Below are 17,038 nucleotides of genomic sequence, written 5' to 3'. Positions count from 1 at the left end.
GAGGTATTTTGAGAAACCTGTCACGTACCCCTGGGGGTACGCATACCCCAGGTTGAGAACCCCTGTTCTAAAACATAGAGACATAATAACTAAGAGTTGTATTAGTCCAAATAAAAAACCCTCTTTGTTCATGAAAAACTATTTCAGAACAATCCTCCCCTTGTGATTAAGTAATGACAAGTTAAGAGTTTCTGTAATGCAAAAATGTTATCTGGATACATCTTTTTCTAGAATTGTGTACACCTTAGGCTGCACAAAATCCTCTTTCTTGGAGAAGGAGCTTTATCACCAGTACCAAGAAGCCTCAATCCGACCTTGCAGTAAATGCCTGATAAAGCATCTGAGAGGCACATGAATCAGTTATGTTCATTTCTATATAGCACTGAGGTTTTTCCTAAGTATGACAATCACTAAACACTTACACACTAAACATTCACTAAACCCTAAAGACTTACTAAACATTCACTGAATACTTACACAATAAACATATAAACATTCACTAAACCTTAAACTCACTAAACATTCACTGAATACTTACACAATAAACATTCGCTAAGCACTAAACGCTTACTAAACATTCACCTAATACTTACACAATAAACATTCACTGAATACTTACACAATAAACATTCACTGAATACTCACACACTAAACATTCACTAAACACTTACTCACTAAACCATAAACATTCGCAAAACACTTGCTCTTTAAACATTAACGATAAAAAAAATTCACAATCGCACTAAGCCCCTGTTCAATTTGCCGGTTACCAGACCTTTAAAGATGGCCGCAAGGCTTTGCAGTGCCGCCCTGGTGGAAGACCACCAAACTACGTAGTACTTGCATAGAGATCACAACTCCAGGTATATATCCTCTATGTCTCGAACAGACCCAATGTTTGGAGTGTTGTTCTTCTATCTCGTATAGTTCACACACTTACTTTACTCTAGTTGCACTCTTGTAATTTGATTACCACCAGAGTTATCACAGATTCTAAGTAATAATTTTTTAAAGTAAATCAGTATTGCAATTAAGGTAAAAATATTGCTTAACCATACACAGACTGTAAAAATGTCAAAATGTTCAGCAGATCACAAATTCCTAGTAGCAATGGACGTTTTATGAAAAGAACCTGACTACTAATGTTGTGAATTTTTTCCCACGACTGAGAGGGTTCCAAGTCCAGGATGGTATGGGACTAGGATGATCAGGCCTGAAGGGCAACATCAGCAAACTTCTCAGTGAAGGTCCATTAAGATCAGGTAGGGTTTTATAAATTTTTTATACAGAATGTTGTGAAAGATTGTCAAGAAAAAACGGATCCAATTTTTTCACGACAACTAAATCGACGTTTCGTAAAAAAAAGAATCTAATTACTAATTACTATTCAGTTAACCAATTAACATCCACCTGATGGCAAAATTTGACGCTGATGACTGACAAAGTTATTACTCTTGTCTGCTCCTGAAAAATATGAAATTGAAGAACAAGTTATTCTAGAAACTTAAACAGTAACTGACAATTGCTGTAGAGGGGATGGTGCTTACACTGTGCATTGCATGGTTTTCCCTGAACAGTACTGTTTGCAGAGCCTCTGCAGTGTTAATTTGCTCCTTGAACTTTTCTGCATTTCCTGTGGTCTATTATTGCTAGGCTGTCTAACTTCTTCAACTTCACAATTCTTACGTTTTTATATTCATTTAAAAAAATATTTCAGGCGAGCCTTCTAAGAGTCTGGTGATGTGACTCGAATTTCTCGTTAAATTACACTGTGGAAGTGTCAATAAAAAGTTATGGAGAGTTACTGGGACCTACCAGAAAGCGAGTGGAGGGCGCCCACATTAATAAACAAGGATGATTATGTTGTTGATCAAGGACTGCGAGATTGTTTTCTCGTTTATCTCTGTCTTGTCTTTATGTATTAAAAAATGCACGATCTTGATGTGCATCGAAATAACTCGCTATCGTCTTGCAAAAGAAACACCACCAATCCGGATAGGAAGGGACCTGTCAAAGACGAGAATCACCACGCAAAAACGCCTCCCCGGTTATGGAGATCTGGATGAAAAGACGAGATCGTAAACAAACGAAACCTGAAGACTATCGATTCAGCGATAAACAGCATAGGCGTCCAGCAATACTCAGGAACGGTTATCGAGTGCCGATAAGATTTATATTTGGAAACAGGAGAGAATAGAAGCATAAAAGAGAATTATATTACCCTCTAACCTATTCAGACCGGACGAAAATAGGTTAGGTTATTCACTCTGTGAGCCGAATTTGAAGTTGGCAGGTAAGGAGTATGAGATGAAGGCTTGAACTTAAAACTCCTCGCAAAAGCCCTTGCAGCTGGGGTCATCATGTACTGATAGCTTAAGGCCTGGTCGGTTGAATTGATTGTTTTGGCATATGCCCCTTTTTGGGTAGGACTCTGTAAGCTAAGAGCTCTGCACGGACTGTTTCCTGTACTTTTAGTGTTGCTGATGAAGGACGTGGTGTTGCTTATTGTTGGTAAATTATTATTAACCTCATATCTACCCAACATGGTTGGGAATCCTTTGGGAATGTGGGGTTTTGGAAATGGTAGAAAGACCAGACCACCATTTTGTTGTTATGGAATGGTTCCGTGCACGTGCAAGTCATCAGGGAGCAATAGGCTATGTTTAAGAAGGGATTGTCTAAGGAAATCTAGCCTATTATGACAGGAGCTATACAAACCTAATGTACCCTAACCTAACCTAACCTAGCAGGCCATGTTACTTAGTCAGGGGGCTCTGCTCCCCCGTGAAGGAAACCCCACTTGTTCCGACACGACGTACAAACTGTCGTTGCTTTACAATAGGAATTACTTTCAACGGAGCTGGAAACTGCCGTTGAATTTTCGAACAAGGTGGTTAGGTAGTTAACTATCGTCCGGGATGTAAACATTCAACTATCGTCCGGGATGTAACCATTCCAATTTGCTTTTGGCCGTCATGTGCTGCAGGCATGTTTTCTCGCTCTCTGCCCTGACCGCCTTTGAGCTGTTTTCCCTGGTGGGATCTTTCTTGTTTTTGCTTGTTTTCATTATCATGAATTTAGACAAACCCCGTAAGTCCTCCTTCCCCCATCATGTGTGTCCTGGGGTGGGAGGAAAGAAATGTAATACTTTTCGTTCTAGCGTGGATATGAACCCACACGCCCTCTGCCCCACCTGCAGAGGACGTGTGTATTCATGCACTTCTCCTTGTGCTGAGTGTTGTTCCTGGTCTGCCGAGCAGTGGGCGAAGTTTGAGGTGAGGAGACAATACCGTAGGAAGCCTGCCAAGGCTTATCAGTAATAGATCCAATACATAAATTGCAACTAAAAATGTGAACAAATCCTGGCTATCGCATGCAAGAAAAAAAGATGCGAGACTGACCTCATCAAAGGATTAAAAGAGTTGGGGAGATACTTCGGCCTTGGATCTGGAAGGAATCTGTGGCGAAACAGGTCACCCTGACTCTTCCGTCTGTATGAGTGACAAACACAGATGCCTCGTTGACAGGTTGAGAGGACATTGGGAAGATTGTGAGGTGGCAGGGAGGTGATCAGCTACTCAGGAATTTTTATATCAATTTCCTGGAGCTGATGGCTGTCTTTTTTGTCGCTCAAAAAACTCAAACCTCCAGAAGAGAGAAAACATAACTTCAATATCCTACATCAAGAGGTTGGGATCATGTTCACCTCCTCTCAATATGATAATGCTAGCCATCCTTCGGATGGCGCAAGCAAGGAAGTGGCACATGTCTGCAATTCACCTCACAGGGGGTCTCATTGTAATAGCAGACTCTATCAAGGAAAACGACAGCCTCAAGAGAGTGGATCTTGGACAACCAGCATGCCTTCACAACCAGAAGTGGACCTGTTTGCCACATACTAGAATCACAAACTCCTAATATATGTGTCTCCAAACCAGGAGAGTCAACCAACAGCAAGAAATGCCTTCCTAAAGACTGGAAGAGGGGAAGAACGATATGTTTTTCCTCCATTGTCCCAGATTTCAAAGGTTTTGAGCAAACTTCTAACCTTCAAAGGAACAGTTTACTTAATAGCCCGAGATTGGCCAAACAGGCATTGGTTCCTATTACCTCAACAACGGATGAAAAGATCAATTTCACTAGCGTCCCCTGTTCTATCCCAGACAGTAGGAAGGAAAGTCTTACGCATCCTCCTTTCTGAGCCGAGACCTTCACGTATAGATTTTTAAAAAATACCTTTAGTGATAATTACTCACCCAACATCGCTAGACACCTAGTGCAAAAATTACGGACATCATCTATCTGGCAATACCAGTCCATATGGAAGATATGGTTAGATTATATCCACACTGAGAGCCCAGTTGAGATTTCTATAGAAACACTTTTTATTTTTCTTATATACCCTTTTGAAGACAAATGCCTGGCTGTTACAACAGTCATGGCATACAAGGCTGCATTAGCGGAACCCTTGCTTTATGGATTCGGGATTGACTCCAGTATAGAAGTTGTCACTTCCCTTCTGCAGTCTTTTGCTCTACAAAAGCCCATTCCCGAAAGGCTTCCAATTACTTGGTCCCTGAACAAGGTGCTTAGACTTCTATCAACCCCTCAACTCATTGGACCCAATACAACCACAACGCACATGCTACAAAAGGTGATCTTGATTGCATTAGCATCAGGAGCTCTTATCAGTGAACTGGGCTCTCTTAGATGGGGACAATGCATCACACAAATATCTGACCATCAATTATTATTGTCCCCTGGCCAAGAATATGGATCCTTTAAAAAGGAAATCCATTCTTATAAGAAAACTCAATTCAGCAGACAAGACATTATACCCAGTTCAAGCACTTAAGGTTTACCTAGAAGTCACGGCAAACATCCCAGAAGGTCCTATTTACCTACACCCTAGCACAAACTAACCACTCTCCCTACAAAGGCTGAGAATGATTGTAGTGTTTCTCATTAAAAAGGCAAAGCCACACTCTTTTCATAGGTCACATGATGCTAGGAAAGCAAGTACATCATTGACCTTCTTCAGAAACGTCTCTTTCGAAGAAGCCTCCAAATGTACAGGGTGGTCATCAGTTAAATTATTGTCACATGCTCGAACAGATTCGACTAGACTGTGTATCAGTAGGTGGCATGGTTAGTCTTTACCCTTAGGTGCTACTGCAGAAAACCAGGGTCTTATTGATGGTGAGTATGCTAACTATCACTGAGAGAGGGGCAACAGTACTGCAACCAAACCCAGTATGCATAGGTAAACCACTGTAGAACTACACCCTAAAACGTAAGTTCGTGCAAAGTTTCTTGTTCCTTGGTATCAAAACCTGAAGAGTATTTGGAATAAAGAATGGGACTTGAAATCTGTGGCTTGACCTTGGACCGGAGATGTTATTTCCTTTGGGGCGTTGGGATTATAAAGTGAGAGCTTAAGCCTTTTTTGTCACCTGTCAGTTTCTTTGTAAAGCTCCTTGAGGACGAAAGAGGGAGCTTCGTTATCAAAAAACAGGTTTTGACGTAGGAAAAACCTATTTTAGTTAGTCGCTGTTGAGTCCTCAAAACCCTCCCACTTCCCTGGCGAAAAGGCGTGGGATTTGGGCAAAGGATCAACCAGCATTGGCCAACAGAGAGTAATGGCTCCTTGGTCTTTTAACAGCCTGGTTGTAAACAAGAGGGCGGATGCGCATGCGCAATAGTCACTTCTCTTTCTTGCAGGTTCTTTTAACATTGGAAAAACTGGGTTCAGCTTCACTGAAGATAAGGGAAAGTGCCCTCTTATCTTTGAGTCCATTATATACTCCATCATGAGTTATAATGTTAATCATTACGATGCCATACCTGGCCAAAAAGACCAACAAGAAGAGAATTCTTTGATATTAGTTTGGTCAACATGGAGCTCTGGTAGACCATGGAAGGTAATTCCTTGAGGACTCAACAGCGACTACCAAAAATAGGTTTTTCTTACGTCAAAACCTGTTTTTTATGATAAAAAAATAATTTATTAATTTTCAAATATTAATGTTAAGATTAATAAGATTACATAGTAAGAATAAATAACAATAATAATACTGTACCTGTAATAATACAGGTAACAATAAGTACTAATTTTCAAATATTAATAAGACTGATAAGAATAAATAATAATAATAATAATAAACTGTACCTATAATAATAGTAATAAGATTAAATGATAACTCAGAGAGAGAGGGAGAAACTTATGTGGAAAGAAACAGGTTTTTCTCTTTGGCTGGTAAAATACTGGTTCTTTTTCCTCCATAGGTTCAGGAAGGACCCCTTTATAGTTCCTAAGGGACCTCCTCATAGTGAACCCTGTTGGAAGCTAAGCTCCTAAACTGGTTTTCTCACCTGTTATAGATATGATGCTCAGAAATGATATGTATTGAAATTATATTAAAGTGATATTGAAATTATATTAAAATTATATTAAAGTGATATTGAAATTATATTAAAATTATATTAAAGTGTTTTAGGATGATAGTTTAAAGTATATTTAGTGTTTGAACTGGTAGAACAGGCAGTTATAAGCATTTGTAGAGGGGGGTCTTTGGTGTTTGAATGATGAAAATGGACAGTTGTAAGTGTTTGTAGAGGGGGATTTTAGCTATTCTTGAGGGGTTGTGGTCCCTATCCCCGTGAATACTGGGGGTTGACTGTACTCAACTTACCCATATTGTGGAAATGTGAATGTCCCAGTCTTGGGGATCTGAGAGGCCAATTTGTCTCAGAAGCTTCAGGATACTGAAGTTAGAACATTAGTTATGTTTTTAAATTTGTTGCTGAAGATGGTCATGGGTAAATTTAAGATTTCATATTTTTATTCAGATAATATAAAAATATTCTTTTGAAAATATGAGTTTTTGTTTTCCATTGTGTTGCAGAAGCTGGCCTTCTGCCACAAAATTCTTTACATATTTTAGGTCAGGAACTAATACATTTTCTTTCAGTATTTTTTAGTGCAGAAAATTATACCATCTGTATCTTATTGTTTTTGTTTGCTGTCAATAACCCGAACAGTCCTAATGGCAGATAACCGCCAAGAACCTAACTAAACTATTGAGACTTAGGATAAACAGGCTACTGGGTATGTTTAACTAAATAGTACTGGTTTCGAGAAATCCACTAGTGGTTGATTCATCTCTTTGACTGCTGTTGTCACTAGAGGAGTTGGTATCAGAAGGAAATGCAGACTGCCTTTGGATATGTGTTCTCAGATTTGAACACTTTCAGGCATGATTACTTTTGGTATTTCGAGTGTTAACCATACTCCTCCATACAACTGGAGCAAGGAACACCATTGATGAAATAGTAACTTTCAGTACTTGGCCACAGCTGGGGCACTACTTCCATGTGAGAAGACCAAGACTCACATTAGTCTATAATGAATTTCAGTTCTGTAAGAACCACCCAAAAGAACAATAATCAAAGTGTTGGACAATTTAATGATAGTCCTAGACCTGCACTGCAAGCTGGCTTCAGCTCCAAGTGAGCATGTGAAGTGGCATAAAGAATTTACTACGGGGGTGCGGGGGGGGGGAGGAGAAGAACTACCAAAGGGTAGTTCTTAGGACTATGTCAGGTAAACAGAATGCTGTTTTAGACAACCTTAATAGGAACTGACATGTTCCTCCCTCTTAGTTGCCATTCCTCTTCATGGTATGCAGATATGTTGATGTCAGGTACACCCATGGTAGATCTGTTTGAGGTAACCACAAACAGGGAGCCTCTTGGGTATGTACACTGTTTAACTTCATGGATAGGGCAGCTTTACACCCTTAGAGAGTTCTGAATGCATATTGCCACTTCCTTTCTTATTGCAGGTTAATAAAATGAAATTTATTCTGCATTTGTTTTTTTGATTGTAAGAAGAGTGGCAGTGACCTATTTCTCATTATGGATCTGGGGGAGAGACCAAGCTTCCTTGACCCCACTTCAGTTCATGACAACATGCGCATGTTAAAGATTAATAATTGTAGGAAATCCACTGATTCTTTACTACAGGGAGACCTTCTACATATGGCTGCCAGCAGAATTTGTAGACCATTCTAATAAACCAAGGTGAATTTTTACCAAGCAAAACGTGAGGCATCTTCTGTGATTGACATTGTTAAAGTGTCCTTTCTTTTTGCTCCATAATTGTTCCCATTTTAGGAGATTTCTTTTTTTTGGGGAGGGCTTTGCAAACAACTAATTGAGCGCCCCATGAAAACTTTTCAATAGGAAATTTGCAAGGGGTCCATGTTTTGCAGGTGTCTGCCACGATAATCGTGTTGGAATGTCTCTGAATGCTGAAAATCCTTGGCTGATCATCCCTGGACCCTTTCTTATATTATTATTATTTCAGGGTATGATACGTCAAGGAAATCATCCTGTACGTTGTATTTCTGGTTTTTAGTTTAATTGCTGTATATATGGAAGCTAATTGACGAAATGGTAATGATGCTGTAAAATCTGCATTTATTTCTAAGATTTAAATAAATAAATAGGCTATGCAACATCATCTGTTCACGGCCAGTACTGCTAATATAGGTGAATTTTAAGGTGTTAGTTAGTTTGAGCCCTTTAAACAAAATTTATTGTTTAATTGGTTAATGGTGTGACAAATGCTAAAGCTTTCTTTTGACTATTGAATTGATTTTTTTTTTTTTTTGCAGGATGAGACCTTTAGAGAAAGCTCTGAAATTCTTGTTGCTTTGTTCACTAGAAGATGAAAATGAAGATGAGGTAAAGAAAAGATTAATGTAAATTGTACTGCAAGTTTAATTTTGTACGTTTGTAAGTTGCAGCTTGAATTAAAAACCCATTTGAGAATAGAATATTCTTGTTTGCTATTAATAAGAGAAGTCTTTGGTGCATGCTTTTAAAGTAAGTGGCTTATTACAGGTTAGAATTTTATAATATTTGTGTGTTACAATATAGAGCATCAGTCAAATTAATTAATTATTTTATAATGATTACCTTTGTAGTAGAATATTTGATCTGTTTGTTTGAGGTCAGATATGGCAGCACTGTTTACATTTGTAGTAGAATATTTGATCTATTTGTTTGAGGTCAGATATGGCAGCATTGTTTGGTAGCCAGAATAAAATCAAATTATACTCTTGTAATGTATGTGGTAAGGATTTTTCACAAAAGTCCAGCCTTACTCGACATTCTATAACTCATAAAAGTGAAAAACCTCACTCATGTGATATTTGTGGCAAGGGATTTACTCAAAAGTCACATTTAACAAAGCATTCTTTTTTCCATAAAGATGTAAAACCTTACTCCTGCAGAACATGTGGGAAAGAGTTTACTCAGCACACACATTTAAGGCAGCATACCTTAATCCACACAGGAGAAAAGCCTTTTTCGTGTAATATTTGTGGTAAAGACTTCATTCAAAAATCAGACCTTTCCCGCCATTCCTTAATTCACAAAGGGATCAAGCCCCATTCTTGCAGCATATGTGGTAAGGAATTTACTCTCAAATCAGCCCTGACACAACATTCCTTTATTCATACAGGTGAAAAGCCTCATTCATGTGCAACATGTGGTAAGGAATTTACACAACACACTCACTTAAGACAACATTCCTTAATTCACACTGGAGAAAAACCTCATACATGTGTTACATGCGGAAAGAAATTTACTTTAAAGCAGAGTCTTGCACGACATTCTCTCGTCCACAAAGATGTAAAACCTTACTCGTGCAGCATTTGTGGTAATAGCTTTACTAGGAAATTAAGTCTTACACAACATGCCTTAATACATGAAGGTAAGAAGCCTCACACTTGCAGTGTTTGTGGTAAGGCATTTACCTTAAAGTCACATTTAAGAAAGCATTCTTCAGTTCATGAAGAAGTGAAGCCCTTTTCGTGCAGTATATGTGGCAAGGAATTTACTCTCAAATCTACTCTTGCACAACATTCCTTGATACACAGAGACATTAGACCTCACTCTTGTAGTACATGTGGGAAGGGCTTTACGCTGAAGTCAGATTTATTAAGACATTCTTTAATCCATGAAGGTGTTAGACCACATTCGTGTAGCACATGCGGTAAAGAGTTTACTAGAAAGTCAACATTATCACGACACTCCTTAATACACACTGGTGAAAAACCATATTCTTGTGGTGTGTGTGGGAAGGAGTTTATAGAAAAATCAGGTTTGTTTAAGCATACTTTGATTCATAAAGAGGTGAAGACCCATATTCGTGAAGTTTATGAGAAGGTCCTCCCTTCTGGGGAAAGTTTCATGAAAAGGATTCCCAGCCCTAATAAGGAAATTGAAGCTTCAGCTGTAGATGAGTCATCTTCAGACTATTTCAGTTTGACTAAGGATGATGGTTCAATTTGGGGAAAGAGAGATTATGTTATAGGCCAGTTTGTTGTGGTGAAAGAGGATCATGAGGTTAACGAGCTTATCATGGTAAAGAATGAGCTGGATATTGACCATTTTGATATAGAGTGGAAAGAACATGAACTGGATGACTTTGGTGTTTTAAAGGAAGTATGTAGTATGGATATCTCGCGGGAGACAAAGAAGGAATTGAAAATTATAAGTTTTGAATATGTAGAGGAAGAACTTAAAGGTCATTTTGATGTGGTTGATAAAGAATATACTCTTTGACCATACTTTCTTGAAAATGCTTTTGTACTACCATAATCTTTATATGTCATTTTTTACTTGTGAATGTTGGGTTACAAACTGCTGTCTTTTATTTTATTTACCTATGAAATGTGATGTTGGAATTTGTGTTAGGAGTACGTTTTTTAAACCGAACTAAACTTACCAATATGGCTGATACTAACTCTCTGTACTGGCAAAGCACCAAGGAAAAAGTAAATGAATTTGGTGCCTTATATGATAATTTGCAGAAATGTTTCCAGATTTTAATTTTATGCACTGTGATTCAAGGACATAATGAACAAGATGAGACATCAAAGGATGATGTGGCAGGCTTGAAACTTATTTTAATACAAATGAGTTTGTTCTCTATCAACAGGGTTTCTGCTGAGCATTATGTAATTTGGAACCTTCAGTGAAAGTGAGACGACAAAGCTTTTGAGTTTCTTAGTTTTAATTAGGGTGTACAATATCAATGTGCAGTTAGTTTATATTTAGTCGTAGCTATTCAACCAAAGTTGTTATTATTATTATTATTATTAAAAAGGATGGCTGTATTATGCAAATTTATCTTATATAGTGTCTTTTCTATCTTCCTTATAATTCGCTTTTCAGGCTCAGTGATGTTAGTCAGCAACTGGCCGATATTCATGTTGGAAAAGGATAGTGTGCGGAATATGGGAAGTCTTTTATTAAAATATCCAATCAGAAATCGTTCGTCTGGATTCAGGTTCTATTTTAGGTACCGTCTACATGTTTCGACCAGCTCGTTGGTCATCCTCTGGACGTGGTTGCAGAAGGTCTGAAGAAACGAGGTGCCCGGGTTGGTATTTATAGGGGGGTCTTGATCGGTGCTGAATTATGATTGGCTGCCCGGGGCATTCCACAACCATAGCTGCCTCAGTTTCACGATCGAGCAGAGCCAAAATCGCTGCCTCCCCTTCCTTGACGTCCTTGTGGAACAGAGAGAAGCCTCTTTCTCTACGAGGGTCTACACGAAACGCACGAACCTGGGCATGTGTATGAACGGGGCGGGCGAGTGCCCCGAGAGGTATAAGCACTCCACCATCAGCGCCTACGTCAGGAGGGCCCTCTCACACTGCTCCTCCTGGAATGACACACACGGAGAAATAGAACGTGTAGCCCAGACCCTCGTCAACAATGGACACCCAAACCGGAATATAGAAGAGTCTATCAAGGAGAACATCAATAGATGGTACCGTCAGGAATCTTGCCCCGATGCCCCTGAATGCATAGAGCTCTTCTATAAAGGACAATTTCACCATAAATATAAAGAAGACAAACGCGCCCTCAAAAACATCAACGAAAATAATGTCAGCCCTGTTGACTCCAACAAGATTATACATCTGGTTATTTATTATAAGAGCAAGAAGACGAGCAGCCTGGTTATGCATAACAACCCAGCCCCCCCTCAGCAGGACCCCTTGAAGAAAACCAACGTGGTATACCGGTATTCATGCCCCGTCCGAGGATGCTTCGGTTCTTACATCGGTATGACCACCATGCGTTTTTCCAAGAGGATTTCCTGCCACGCCCAAGAGGTGGCTATCTTTAATCATGCCAGGACCGTCCATAACCAGAGAATAGCAAGAAAAAACATAATCACGAACATCGAAATAATTGACCAAACTACCGACCACCGCCGCCCACGCCTCTTGGAAGCATTGCACACTGGGAAGGAGAAACCAACCCTCAACATTACGAAGGAAACATTTCTTCTCCCCACAGCAGCCAGGAGACATGCACCAAGCGATCCCCATAGCGAACGTGCGAATCAAAATTCAGCATCAGAGGATCGAAATTCTTCCATTCATCCCCAGCACTACAACGCCGCTCGCACATCGACCTGGGAAAATAGGCTCCGCCCAAGGGTACATGCCCCGGGCAGCCAATCATAATTCAGCACCGATCAAGACCCCCCTATAAATACCAACCCGAGCACCTCGTTTCTTCAGACCTTCTGCAACCACGTCCAGAGGATGACCAACGAGCTGGTCGAAACATGTCGACGGTACCTAAAATAGAACCTGAATCCAGACGAACGATTTCTGATTGGATATTTTAATAAAAGACTTCCCATATTCCACACACTATCCTTTTCCAACATGAATATCGGCCAGTTGCTGACTAACATCGCTGAGCCTGAAAAGCGAATCATAAGGAAGATAGAAAAGACACTATATAAGATAAATTTGCATAATACAGCCATCCTTTTTAATAAGACCTGTTTAAAAGAGGGTCTACTCCCTTCACATTATTATTATTATTATTATTATTATTATTATGTATTCTAACCAGACCACTGAGTCATTTCTAGACTTTATAGGACTGACCAGAAGGATTTGTTTTCAGGGGGCAAGAATTGAACAAAGATAACGGTTACCAATATTATTGAATACTGTATGCATGAAAGCATTGGGCATTAATTTATCTCAATGTTTCCTTCTAGCTTTTGAAGTAAAGTTAATGAAGTTAAGACAGGCAGAGGGGAAGAGATTAAAGGGAATGAATTAAAAGACACAGCTGTGTCATTGGGGACTAAAAGGACACAGCCAGCAAAGAATCCTTAATATCGTCTATAATGTGTTACCCAAAGCACACTATAGGCTGTTTCCCCTATGGGGATTAACTGTAAAGTATTCACTAATACTGAATTAAGCATTTTACTTTTTCTCAAAGATAACTGTTTGTTGAAAGGGCAAATGTATAATTCATTTTGTTATTATTTATAACAAATAATTTAGTGTTTAAACTGTATCCAGTTTAAATTCTTCAGTTACATAAGAAACGTAATACTGTGAAATACAAGAATGAATGAAATTTAGAATTCATTATACAGTAAAGTTAGTAGTTGAATCCCATAGTTGATTGTTTTGGTTCGAAATGAAAACTCATAAAAGCTAATGTATGATAATTAGAATTTTTAATGTAGACTGGTCTTCAAGATAAGTTTCATATGTTTGGTCTCGGTAATTGTTCTTGTGTCAGTTTTGTCAACTAAAATGAGGCTTGAAAGAAATTTTTATTGTAGCAAGAATAACTTAATTTCTGTGTACTAACGTCATTTCTCAGTGAGTTAAGAAGCTTTCTTTAAACTAGGCAATAAACTTTACTTCACATTAAAATATAACAATTTCACTGATTATTGATGAAATTACATAATGTTTGTGAAGGTGGGTCCCGATATGTTTCAAAACCATTGTTGTCATTATCAAACTTATAAATATTGTTACTGTTTTTGACACCAGAACTCAGTTGGATATGTGTATCAGGATATCATAATATTTTATTGCTCAAATTTATAGTTCTGATTTCTTACTCAGGATTATTAAGTGTCAGGTATTTTAATATTAATGATTCAAAATTTTACTACAAATACTTAGGGTTAGTGCAGCTGGGTACCTGGGGATGAGGTAGTAATATAAGCTTATTTGGTGAAGCTAAGTGAAACCCATTGCTCACAGTGTTCAATGGGTGCTTCTCTTGAAAATGAAAATGGACTGTGGATATTCTTTTAGTGAATTTATATTATGACTGATTTGTATATTTAGAGGTGAATTCTGAAATACCTCAGATCACTACGATTCAAATCAAAAGAAGTTGTGATGAAGATGACACTTGCATGGGATGAGCTGTTTCTTTTGTACAACAAATGTTCTCTCTTAACACTTTTTTTTTTTTAACCACAGTACTCGTATTTCTATTTGCATGCACATAGTCTTATTATTTATTAGATGCCTCCTAGGCATAATGAATGATATAGAGAATTAATTTTTCTTGTGAAGCGCAATTGGCACCTATGTGAACCTCTTGACTTATATCTGCCAAATAGTAAGCAACAGACAAATCTCAAATTTGCATTGCGTACTTTTCAATGTGCACTCATTGTCTATATTTTTATTGAATGCACTATCTAAAGTAAGTGTTTGCATAGGGGAATTTATGCTAAGCTCATATGCAGTACTTTATGTGCTTTTTGTTTTTATTTCTTGATCAGGTAAACCAAAAAGGGAAGATATTGTTAATGGGAAACTTTTATGGTGTAAGTTGTAATCAACAAGTCTCTTTGCTATGTAGATCTGACACTAATTGTTGAAAATATCACCAAACATTACTGTACATTTGTCTCTGTGAACTCAGGATTCATCTTGACTTGTGAAGAGATTTTCCTTTAAGTAGCTAAGCTGGTAATAGAAAGATTTCATTTAAATACCGTAACTATTATATCTCTTGCTTTAAGTAACTGTACCTTTGGAAGTGGATTCCATTTAAAACCTTTTATGACTGTATCTGTACCGGTTCAATTTTGTATGCAGAAGAATTACTGCTTCTCTTCACAATATTTTTTTCTCTTGTTAATTACACTGCTACTCTTGTTCTCTGTATTTTTCATCTTTTATTGCCACACTTTCTGTTAGAGAAACTTGTGATCTGATAGATTAGAATTTCTTAGATGTGTGTTAGCTAAAACTGGAAAGTTACAACTACCTTTGACAATTGGCTGACAAATTTGGCCAGTATTTCTTAAATACATACGGTATTGTATTTGTTTTTACTTTGGCTGTGCTCCTTTTATTTGCAAACTGTCCACAGTTTAGGAATGAGTTATGTTCCCATTGACCAGATGTACAATGGACCCACAAAATATTGACATCTCTCTCGTAAATTGTGGACAAAATAAGAAAATTGGCAACATTGCTATTACTTCGATATAATCATATTACTCAGTCAACCATTTACTTGCTGAATGATAGCATGCTTGTTTCATTAAACCACTGATCTACCCTTTAAGTTGGTGCTATTTTCTTTGTCAGTCATTATCTATATTACCACAATTTGCACCTGTCACTGTTATTATTATCATTGTGATTGTTATGTTGGAAGCGTCTGCATTATTTCAACTTTTGAACAAATCAGATAACTACATGACAAAAATAAAAGAAAGAAAACTCTCAGGAAAACTAGCTATTTTCTATATTTTGATTAAATCAAAAAGAATAATTTGATACATACAGAATGTGATGCAGCCTTTGCATTTTATATAACAGAAAAGAAGCCCAAGCCAGTGTAAGTTGAAGACGCAGAAAGATGATAAAATCATTTCAAAGTTTCTATCTTCAAATGATTTCTTTCAACAAATGATTTTGAGGGTTCAGTATTCACACACTATCTAAAACCAAGATGAAAAAATAAATAGTTTAATGATTAAATGCTGCATAAATTAATAATGAAGCTATATATTAATATTTCACATATAATCACCATCCATATCAATCATGTGATTCAGTCCCCTACAGGATGATTTGACCAGCAATTCACAAAGGTTAATTTAATATGTTGAGGCCTTCAAAGTTGTCCCACCCCAATCTCTAGTTATAACAACCAAACATTTTTTGATTGGATCAAAGTCGGGTGTTTAGGGGGCCAATCCTTTTGCATAACTGGGTGTTGCTCAGAGTGTGACTTGGTACCGTCATTGTTGTGCACTGGCTAAAAAAGTATATTTGCTCTGGAACACACATCTGCCATAGGTGTTGCATCTAACTCTGTAGTTGTGGAATGCATCTTATGTAAGTAGAATGAAAAAACATATTTTTGGGAGGTGGAATTCCTATACCTTCAATTCTCAAAAATTCTACAGCCCTTTCATATATCATCATGATTACGTTTGAAGACAGAAAGGAGAGGCATTGTTGATAATGATCAGTGTGTTGTTGTTGCCATAAACTCACTCATATGTATTGTCAAAATTCCTATTCAGAGTGTTTAAAAGCAAAATGGAAATTTGTTTTTTTTTTATTTAACATTACAGTGTTTATTATGCAAGTTACTTACTGTCTTTGTTTATTTTCTATGAGTAATTATTTCAAATATTAAAAGGTTGTTTACCGAGCATTGTCTTCATTATCTCTCAAGTAAAGATGTTCACTATCTCTCAAGTAAAGATGCCAAGTTTTTTTTTATATATTATATAGGGTATGAAGGCCTGGGATAGAGATACCTAGTTCCCTCTGCACTTGTGAATAAAATTTCATTGAAATATAGGAGGTACATATAGATAGATGCATACGTAAGTGTGAGAGCATGTGTGTTTGTGTGATTCGTCTTATGCTGCTTCAAAATCACTCAAGAAACATCACAAAAAACTGTTTTGATGAACAGAAATTTCATAATATAAAATAAGTTGTTCCTATATTTTCTGAAAAATTGTTTGAGGTTTTTCTTAATTTCTACTTATGGGCTTGGTAGTACAGTGGCATAAATTTTCTGTTCCTGCACTAAAATGACACAGATATGTGTTTGTTCTTCAAGAATACAAACAAAACCTTTGTATAGGTGAGTATTCCTCAGTGTGAGCTCGAATATGTAACTGGAACTTGTTAAC

The 17,038-nt window shown here is 37.6% G+C and overlaps 1 protein-coding gene across 1 annotated transcript; it reads left to right on the top strand.

Moving 5' to 3' along the window:
* The first annotated feature begins 2,058 nt into the window (after positions 1-2,058).
* LOC136848549 (zinc finger protein ZFP2-like) lies at positions 2,059-10,718 on the top strand. Its single transcript, XM_067120823.1, has 2 exons — positions 2,059-2,293; positions 8,679-10,718. The coding sequence occupies exon 2, from the start codon at positions 9,082-9,084 to the stop codon at positions 10,633-10,635; it is 1,554 nt and encodes a 517-aa protein (XP_066976924.1). The 5' UTR covers positions 2,059-2,293; positions 8,679-9,081; the 3' UTR covers positions 10,636-10,718.
* The last annotated feature ends 6,320 nt before the right edge of the window (positions 10,719-17,038 follow it).

Source organism: Macrobrachium rosenbergii, chromosome 19 (genome assembly GCF_040412425.1).
Source record: "Macrobrachium rosenbergii isolate ZJJX-2024 chromosome 19, ASM4041242v1, whole genome shotgun sequence".
NCBI classification, from domain to species: domain Eukaryota; kingdom Metazoa; phylum Arthropoda; class Malacostraca; order Decapoda; family Palaemonidae; genus Macrobrachium; species Macrobrachium rosenbergii.
This window is presented reverse-complemented; position numbering and strand designations above follow the sequence as displayed.

What these genes read in the sequence shown, in the direction of transcription:
- LOC136848549 (XM_067120823.1), top strand. Translation starts at nt 9,082, where the DNA reads ATGGCAGCATTGTTTGGTAGCCAGAATAAAATCAAATTATACTCTTGT.